At 39.3% G+C, this 9,631-nt stretch overlaps 1 protein-coding gene across 1 annotated transcript; it reads left to right on the top strand.

The window, feature by feature from the left end:
- Positions 1-1,026: 1,026 nt before the first annotated feature.
- Positions 1,027-6,246, top strand: imp4 (IMP U3 small nucleolar ribonucleoprotein 4). Its single transcript, XM_054610859.1, has 9 exons — positions 1,027-1,152; positions 1,896-2,004; positions 2,121-2,204; positions 2,328-2,437; positions 2,704-2,836; positions 3,650-3,804; positions 3,905-3,999; positions 4,110-4,183; positions 5,402-6,246. Exons 1-9 carry the CDS (start codon positions 1,150-1,152, stop codon positions 5,512-5,514), a joined length of 876 nt encoding a protein of 291 aa, XP_054466834.1. The 5' UTR covers positions 1,027-1,149; the 3' UTR covers positions 5,515-6,246.
- Positions 6,247-9,631: the final 3,385 nt, after the last annotated feature.

Genomic DNA, 9,631 nt, shown 5'->3' with positions numbered 1-9,631 from the left:
GGAGCTCTTGCCTGCTCCAAACACATCTAGTGGTAAATAAAAGAGCTGATAAACTGTATGACCTACTTCCAATTCAAAAGAAGAGAATTTAAAATGACGTGAATGCTTCGGTAGTACCTCTCCTGATAGTCCTAATAGATTTATTACAATATCAGTACATTTTGTCATCAATTTCAGGAAGTTAAACCGCCTGTAAAATCTATTTCAGCTATTGGTACTTGACTAAATAAAGCAGGTACAGTTAACTGCATGAAGCTTTTTCACTCTGTAAGAGAACATCTGAATTTAAGTTGAACGTTTTACACTTACCATATATATATATATATATATATATATATATATATATATATAGTTATGTTCATATATATAGTTATGTTCAAGTTGGATATGGAGTGAATAGGAAGGGAAGATAGTCCTGTCTTTGTCCCACAGTGGGGACATTTGCAGTTTTATGTAGCAGCAAAAGGGATGGTACAATAACAAGAAGCACCAGTAAAAAAATAAATGAATAGGACATATTAAATGAAAGAATAAATAAATAATGCAACATCAAGCAAGACACTAGTTTGATGATTTGTGCCCAGGAAAGAGTTTAATCATAATTAATCTTAAATATATTAATATATTTTATATATAAAACAGTTGTTTTTCTCACAAAGGATTTGTTTCGTGTTATTTTATTCGCAATCATAATAATAGAAAGTGTGAATTTTGTGAAGAAGAAACTGTGGACCATGTTCTGTCAGAAGGACCATTCAGTGAGAATGTTTTTTTTAAATAATGGACTTAAGGGAGATTGGAGAGGGAAATATTAGTACTGGAAATCCTAGTAACAAATGGTGGAAACTTTTAAAGACTAATATTACTAGTATATTTTTTGTGTTTTTGTTTCATTCGTTTCTTTATTTTTGTTTAATTATTACGTTTTCATTAAGTAAAGCGTATCCTTAGTCCATGCTCCAGAATAATGGGTGGCGGTAATGCTGGTTGCCAACCGCTATTAAAAGTAGTAGAAGAAGAAGAAGTCAGCATCGAGCGATTTGGTTGGCTCCTCCTGTCAGCCAATGAAGGACTCTCTTGTACGTACGTCCTCCTACCTACATGTGAGTAGTGCTCGTCTGCTAGCTAGGCACTGACTAAAGAAACACCATGGTAAGTTGAAAAAAAGGACTTAAAAAGATGATTTAATAGCATGAGGAGTTTGTATGAAATGTTCCTCTAGCAGCCTATCTAACTATTGATGTAACGTTACGGAAAAGTAACATGCGTGTGATGTATGTCGCCATTGAATGTAAACATCACAGACCCGGTCCACAACTTGATAAAGGCTGTTTAAGGATCGACACGTTGATTCTGTGTTTAGTTTCGTGTGGTTATAAGTTACATAGTGAAGTCACTCAGCTAGCTATATTTCTCTCCGTATGGAAATAACTGCTTTGGGACAAAGAAGACATTAAAAACCCGGTTGTAAATGAGTTAATTTTTATAAAACAAGCACTTTTCGTCATACATGTCTAATTAAGATTGTTCTTTGATCATCAATAGTTACACTTGCATTCGGCATTAACTTAATCCTATTGACCAAGCAGCACTTGGTCGCTTATTTATAAGGAAATTATGGCTTATGACGTGTTTTACAAACGGTGTTTATAGCATTTAACCACGGTGTCATGGTGAAAGTAATTTTTTTAATTTATTTCAGCTCTTTAGCACAGCCAACATGTAATGTTAATTATAAAAAATCCTGAAATTCACTCCAATATCAAAATATCATATATTACATGAAGTACATAGTTTCTGAACCAAGTTTACTTTTCCCTATCTGAATGACATTAGTGTTTTTAGAGCCTGTTTCTCTTTGCTCTGATTGATTCGATGTCATGTTGTTCTCTCAGCTTCGTCGGGAGGTGAGACTGAGACGAGAGTACCTGTACAGGAAGGCACAGGAGGACAGGCTCCGAACAATCGAGGAGAAGAAACAGAAGCTGAAGGGCGCGCTCGAAGGTGGGACGAAAATCATGTTTTTTTCATCCTGCTGCATTTTGGTACTACAAGTGGTCAGCAGCGTAAATCATCATGGTGTTAATGCAAGCTGATTTTGTTTTTTTCTTCCTCTGCAGAAAATCGTCTCCTTCCAACTGAGGTCCGCAAAGATGCTCTGCAGCTGCAGAAGCTACTGGAGTATGACGATGAAGGGGCCGAAGGCTAGTGTTGTTATTTCTCATTATGAGCAGCATGCTCTCTGATTTCATCAATGTATCATCCCATTTTGTTTTTGGTAACAGTGTGTTCATTCATATTGATTTATTGGGTTCTTGTCTGTGCAGGTGTCAGCTCCCACATGGATGATGAGTATAAATGGGCCGGAGTTGAAGATCCTAAAGTCATGGTCACCACATCCAGAGACCCCAGCTCCAGACTCAAAATGTTTTCCAAGGTCAGACCAGCTTCTCTGGAATAAATTGCTCAGTTAGCACTACAGATAGACCTAAAGAATATACGATTACACATTATTTTATGGGTTTGTAATTTAAAAAATATGATTAAAAAAACATAAGCATTTATTAAATATGTTTTTTGTAAAAAAAAAAAAGTTTTAACTAATTATAGAGAAAATGAACTATGTTAATTAGTACAGGACCAATTAATTGCATTAATAAATATATTGTATGCTAACATGTGATGTGTGTAAAATCGTTACAGGAGGTAAAGCTGATGTTCCCTGGAGCCCAGCGCATGAACAGAGGAAACCACGAGATCAACTCGCTGGTGAGAGCCTGCAAAGCCAACAACGTAACAGACCTCGTCATCGTGCATGAGACCAGAGGACAGCCAGGTACGCCTGTCTTAACCACAGTCTTTTGTTAATTCAAGTTTACATATTTATGACATTTGATTTCTCCCTGTAGCTCTGAGCAGGTAGTCTATTTATCTGGGATTATACATCCTACAGGATCTGCATGAAGCAGCCACTAACAAAGCTAAAGTTCTCTCCCAGTTCTATACTACACACTCATTCTAAGCAGGTTTCGGATATGTAGTGTGTTCAAATTGGAAAAAATAAAAATGAGGTATACTAAAAAAAAGTCACATTGCACTAGTGAAAGGAGGAGCCCCTTACAGCTGCAAATCAATTCAACTAATTGTGAATGCTAATAAAAGAGCTCCATTTACTTAAAGAAAAATAAGTAATAATTCTTCAGAGTTCAATTGACTGTGGCATCTCAAAGACTAGACTGGGTACATTCAAAGTTTTTATTTAAGCAAACAAAAACAAAAATACATTTATTAAATAAAAAATAAAAAAGCGCTGCCATGAAATAATTTTAGAAGATTCATGTTCACCGGAGGTTGAATTGTAATTAAATTCCCATCAACATCAGTTGTAGCGCGCTATCACACCGACGCTAAATTTAGAGAAAAGACACAACATGCTAACATTTTGATCAGTGTTATCATTATCAATCAATCAATCAAACAATCCCCTTTTCTTATAATCATGTCACATGGCTAAAAGTAGAACATTTATAAGAGTAGGAGAATGACAACAAGATTTCTGGTGATTTTAAACAAAGTGCAGCCTGAAATCAGAGTATAAAGTAAACCGGAGTGAGTATCTGATTGTTTTTTTGGTCCTGTATGTTTTCAGATGGCCTGGTGGTGTGCCACTTGCCGTTTGGACCCACAGCTTACTTCACACTGTACAACGTGGTGATGAGGCACGACGTTCCAGACATAGGCACCATGTCGGAGGCCTACCCCCACCTCATCTTTAACAACTTCTCCTCTCGACTCGGCAGTAGGGTGAGTGTGTGTGATGGACCATGCGTTGTACAAATGATATTGATATTCTCTGTCACCTTTAATTTTTGGGTACAACTAATTGATAACTCTGCTCACGCAGGTTTCAAACATCCTCAAGTATCTTTTTCCTGTGCCGAAAGAGGACAGTAGGCGTGTCATCACATTTGCCAACCAGGAGGACTTCATCTCATTCAGGTCAGTGTGAAAGGACTGACTCGGTGGAAATGTGTTAATGCTGTTCACCTCAAACACAGCAAAGTCTTTAAGAGTAACACCTTTTTTCTTTTTTCTTTTTTGTATTACAGGCATCACACCTACAAGAAAACAGACCACAGGAACATCGAGCTGACAGAAGTTGGACCCAGGTTTGAGATGAAATGTAAGTACGGATAGATAAGAAGAGATTTTTCACATTCCAGGTTCATCCAGTCCAGGAGCCGTTAGCCTAACTTAGCGCTAAGACTGGATGCAGAGGGGGAACAGTGATGTAACTTATGAAGATGCAACATGTTAATACCACAGCTGCTCCAGAGCAGATTCTGATTTGAGATAAGATATCAACTGGTATAGAAGCACTGCATACTGACCAATTAATGCTCAGTGGATATTTGGATAATATTTCACAAATACTAAGAAGTTAAAATCCTAATCAAACACAGACAATTCATAAATCAACATTCATATAATGTCACTGTTTCATGTAGTGATCTGACAATACTGACCCTAGCAGTGTGAAACAGACTTAGGAGCAAAAAAAAAACAACAGTATATATTCACATCATATATTCGCTTATATGTCTCAGCTTCTTGAGCCGTGTGTTACTGTGTAACATGTTGGAGTCGTGTCTTACTTTCACAGTCTGGATGCATTGCCTTGCATTACTTTGCTTCAGTTACTTTTTATGTTTGCTGTGGGTGATTTATAAGATATGGAGGGAAACCTTACTGCTACGAATTATGGTTTTATATACATTTTTTAATTTCTAATAAAGTGTGTTTCACACCGCCGGGGTTGCAGCTATAAGAATAAGGCTTAAATATTGTCATAGGCCATAAGAATACATTTTAGCAACTCATTTAAAGCAGTACACACATGTAATTAAAGTCAGATCTATCACACCCGAGATGAAGCAGTGGTATTATAAGTCTGAATTTACAAATGCACACAGTTGGGGATTTCTTGCCTGCTGGTCTTCCTGCAGATGTCAGTTAAACTGTTACTTTCATCCTGAATTATGTGTTTAACTTCTTCGTATTCGTCTAATATTATAGTTATAGACTGCAATCTTGTCCATTGTTTTGGTTGGCCATATGCTGCAAACACCAACCCTTTATGTGAAGGTGCTTACAGCCTGATTGAGGAACCCTGGATCGATTTACAGCGTCATAGCAGACCCCTTAGCAGGATCACAGTTGTTAGGGTTAGAATATCCAGATAACCAACATAAATCCTGGGTTTGTTGAACCCTGCTTTGTGCTACAGGCTCCTGTTCTCAGGAAACGGTCATTTCAGGTCATTTTCCAGTCAAATTCCTCTGTTCTGTACCACTTTTCCTTCTTGGATGTGTAAAACATTGTTATCTGTCCTTTTGCTCAGTGTACATGATCAAACTGGGAACCCTGGAGAACGAGAGCACCGCGGATGTGGAGTGGCGTCACCATGCTTACACACACACAGCCAAGAAGAGGAGGTTCCTCAGTGTGCAATAGGAACTAATAAAGCAGGACAAAGCTGTTGGCAAAAAATGCTTTTTTGGACTTTTTATTTTAATTTTTTATAAACCCTTAAAAGTTTTTGTTAGTTGCCTACCAAATATGGCAGATCTATAATAGGTTCAAGTCCGGGGTTAACAATAGTCAAACTGCATCATATCCATCATGAGTGAGTGTAGTTTACAACTAAATTTAGCCTTTTTTTGATAAACCCATAGACCAAAAACCTAATGCATACTGTTCTGAGTGTATTAAAACTGTTATACTATTTTTTAATAAAATGTGTATCTGATTATTTATGTTGGCTCCATGATGTTCATACTTATCCATATGTGCAAATTATACTTAAGTGTATGAATAACTGGGGCCAGTGATTGCTATCATGCAGAAAGCTTCCCCCTATGTAACATCATCAGTGAGGAATTAGGTGACACAGGCACTTGTTCTCTCATATCTAGGAAACTCGTTATTTCGTCCTATGCTGCAAAAACAGCTACCACATGCATTTGCTTTCTGAACTGACATTTGTGTTCATGATTAACAAATCATCGAGCAAAAATCTGGTAGTCTAATAAGAATTCACAAACAATCATCACCTTAAATCGTTGCCTCTAATCTACAACTTCTTAAACATTTTTACTTTAATTTAGCATTTTATCAAAGGAAATACTGTATATTGAGAATTTACACGTAAAATGTTGCATGACTTGTTCTTGTAAAACATGGTGTACTAATAAAGTCGTGTTACTTGTATTTGTAAACCCGATGTACAACTTGCATACCATTTGTAACAAATTATACAAATACTCTCATATTTTTACTTAGGCTGGGTCTTCATTGCACTAATGAACAGCAAGATAAAATATTCTCCAAAGGATCCACGGGTATCCCATGAGATTCCCAAATACATTTCCATTTTAAACTGCAAAATTTACAATTAGCAAATTAATAAAAGGGTTATGGATGTTATTAAGACATGCAAATGGGGATGTTGTAGTAAAAATGCATAATGTGTTTGTCCTGGAATAAACCTATAGGCATGAGGACTGGACATGGTTAAAACGCTGCCACCACTTTTTTTGCCCGGTGTTGTCGGGTATCAGAGATCTAAGAACAACATGCACACCACAACCACGTAAGAATAATGGAGGCTCTTTATTTCACTCAGATCAGTTCATCAGACAGCAGCAGGTTCTTCATGAACCCAGCAGACTTGCCACACTATAGCATATCCTCCAACAACCAGTCAACCAGTAACACCTCAGATACACACTTCCATTGAGTCTGCAAGAAGGCATCTTCAACCAGACGTTCCCACAGTTCAGGACAGCCTGGGTTTAAGCAGTAAAAAGTGCCCCGTTCTTTCCACCCCACCAATAGGCACAGCTCTGCTCCTCTCTTCACCCGAGTGTCGAAGTCTAGACTACGGCCGCAGGTCTGATGACACAACTACAAAGTCGATCATAGACCTTTGGCCCGGGTGTTCTGGTACCAAGTACACTTATGAACCTCCCTATGCTCAAACATGGTGTTTGTTATGGACAGTCCATGACTAGCACAGAAGTCCAGTAACAAAGCACCACTGAACATCAGATCGGGCAGTTATTCCTCCCAATCACACCCCTCCAGGTTTCTCCGCGTTACCCACGTGAGCGTTGTTATTTACCTATATTAAAAATGAAGTTTGGTTTAGACCCTCCCCCGGGATCTAGGCTTGTGGCGCTAGTCTGACCCCCAGCAGCGTGAGCTTTGGGGAAATCCATCGGTCAAGCGCTGAAACAACATAGCGGCTGACAGTGTGTCAGGCCCAAACACAGAGCTGGTAAGCGGGGGAGCTTTCCATCGTGTCCATGGTCCCCTACTAGGACCTGTCGACCACAGGAGAATCTCACCCTCTACTTACTGTCTCCGCAACTGGCAGCCCTAAAACGAAACATCAAAGATAAGCAACATCAGTGGCTTCATCGTGCCCATTACCCACATTCTGCATGAAGCTCTGCTCCCCGGACACACACAGACACTTGCTCGGCTCTGATTTATCAGTTCTTCTTCTCAACAATCAAGTCCAGCTGAGGATGATCAGCTCACTGACAGTGGCAACCGTGTAACCCATTAGTCTTTGATAAGTTGTCATAGTCTCCAAAGGAAACTGCAACCCAAGTTTACAATAGTTCCCCCTCCTTTTAATGGGGAGGACTTGCACTCAAGTCACGTTGACACCATATCATAGGCAAGTAGGTGGCTTCTGATGGCTTGGAGGGTGCATGCCCGTGGTGGTGACCCTCCGTAAACCCCTTCTCCTGTGGAGTTAGCTAAGGAGCCTTCTTTGTTACTCAAGGCTGGGCTGAGTAACGGTCCTGGAAACTGGGACTTTGCAGGGGTTAAGGCTCCATGCAGCCTCTTGATCAGAAACCTCTGGTCGCCCTACCAGATTTCCAACGTCTGTTAAGCTGTGGAGTGGCTTTCCTTTTCCAATGACCCAGGGGTTGGCAAATCCATCCCTCCTCTCCCTGGTTCTGTGTCAGCATGCTGTACATGCCAATGGTGGACCCAGGTTGAGCTAAAGGGGACTTCAGATGGAAGTCTGGAGTTGGTTGGCTGTTGTCGAGGTACGCCATCACCTTCCCAAGCTCCTGATGTTTCTGGCAGGGTTTGAGTTTGTTGAAATGGACAACTATTTCCAGCCCTTCCCTGAACCAGCCTGGTTCAATAAAGCACTTCTGTCACCCTTTTCTAAAATTTGTAAGGGCCTCTAAACTGCCTCTGTTACATATGGCATACCCAACATTTCCTGGCTTTATTTGGCATCCATACCAACACCCCCTCTTAAAAAGTACTGGTACTTGGAACAATATCGAAAAGCCATCTTTTGCTGACCTGAAGCATTTACTTGATGCCCTTTAATTGCCAAACAAAGTGTCTAGCAACCTTATCACATACTCACTAGCAGAGGAGAAACTCTCTCTCTTTTGACTGCTCATGATGATAATAGGCCAGACAACTTACTGCCCGAACAGCAACTTCTACAGACTGAATCCTGTAGATGCCTGAACACGGCTACAGCAACCCAAAGTGACATGTGGCAAAAGTACATCCCAGTTTGTCCGATTATCTTTTATGAAAATAATTAACATGGATAGTACGTTGCAACTGAACTACTGAATCAGTCCTCTAGATTGAGCGTTGTACAGGACTTTTCAACCAGATGGGTTTTCCGTACTTATGTTACGATGTTTACGTCTTAAGTTGCTTTACGTAGTAATCCCAACCACAATGTTTTTCTTCAACCTAACAAAGTGGTTTTGTTGCCTAAACCCAAGCAAGTGTTTCTGTTTGAATTCACAACTTTAACCACGTGTTTACGGCGACTGTTCACCGGGCGACCCTGTGCGGTAGAAAGTGACGCCAAGGGGTCTAACAAAGCATTTGGTAACTTCAGCGCTACTCGCAAGAGAGGAGAGGAGGAGGTGGGAGGGCAGTATGAAGTGTGTGATCTCTGTAAAAGGACTCAAAAGTAATATTTCCATCTGAAATATAAAATAATCCTTTATTAATCCCGCAGCGGCGAAATTTACAATTTATAGTCAACAGAAATTGAAGAACAGTATTGTAAAAAAGTTTTTTAAAATACAGTACTTGAGTTTAGGCATTTAGCTATTTTCTATCACATTTTTTGTGTTGCAGTGGTAGAGTCAGCCAGTCAGTCTACAAAAAACATACCATCTTCTGTTTACTGGCTACTGTCCTCTTTGGTGATGTGTTCAGGTACATTCATAGCTGAGGACAACCTAAAACAAATTCCTTCATGTGTCAATAATACAGTTGATAATGATTCTGGTTACTAATGATTGTATTAAAACCCATCTGTGATATTACAGGCTGGTTCTGAAGAGTTTCCAGCAGCTACAACGAGACACTGGCAGCACTCGAGACTTGTGTCTGTTCTCTACGTGTGCTTCACAAACCCCAAATTCTTAGTTAACACAACCACTATTATTGCAAACAATTACGTTAACATGTACATACTAATATGTTATCAATTAGTAAAGTCACATACTTTAAAAACATTAAACGTCTAACAAAAGAAATGGGATCAACGAGAGTAATACAAGTT

Source organism: Anoplopoma fimbria, chromosome 13 (genome assembly GCF_027596085.1).
Source record: "Anoplopoma fimbria isolate UVic2021 breed Golden Eagle Sablefish chromosome 13, Afim_UVic_2022, whole genome shotgun sequence".
Taxonomy (NCBI): Eukaryota; Metazoa; Chordata; class Actinopteri; order Perciformes; family Anoplopomatidae; genus Anoplopoma; species Anoplopoma fimbria.
Note: the sequence above shows the minus strand (reverse complement) of the source record. Positions and strands in the feature narration are given on the sequence as shown.

What these genes read in the sequence shown, in the direction of transcription:
- imp4 (XM_054610859.1), top strand. An exon ending in GCTGAAGGGCGCGCTCGAAG is followed by an intron (nt 2,005 to 2,120) that starts GTGGGACGAAAA and finishes CTTCCTCTGCAG; the next exon opens with AAAATCGTCTCCTTCCAACT. An exon ending in ACCCAGGTTTGAGATGAAAT is followed by an intron (nt 4,184 to 5,401) that starts GTAAGTACGGAT and finishes CCTTTTGCTCAG; the next exon opens with TGTACATGATCAAACTGGGA.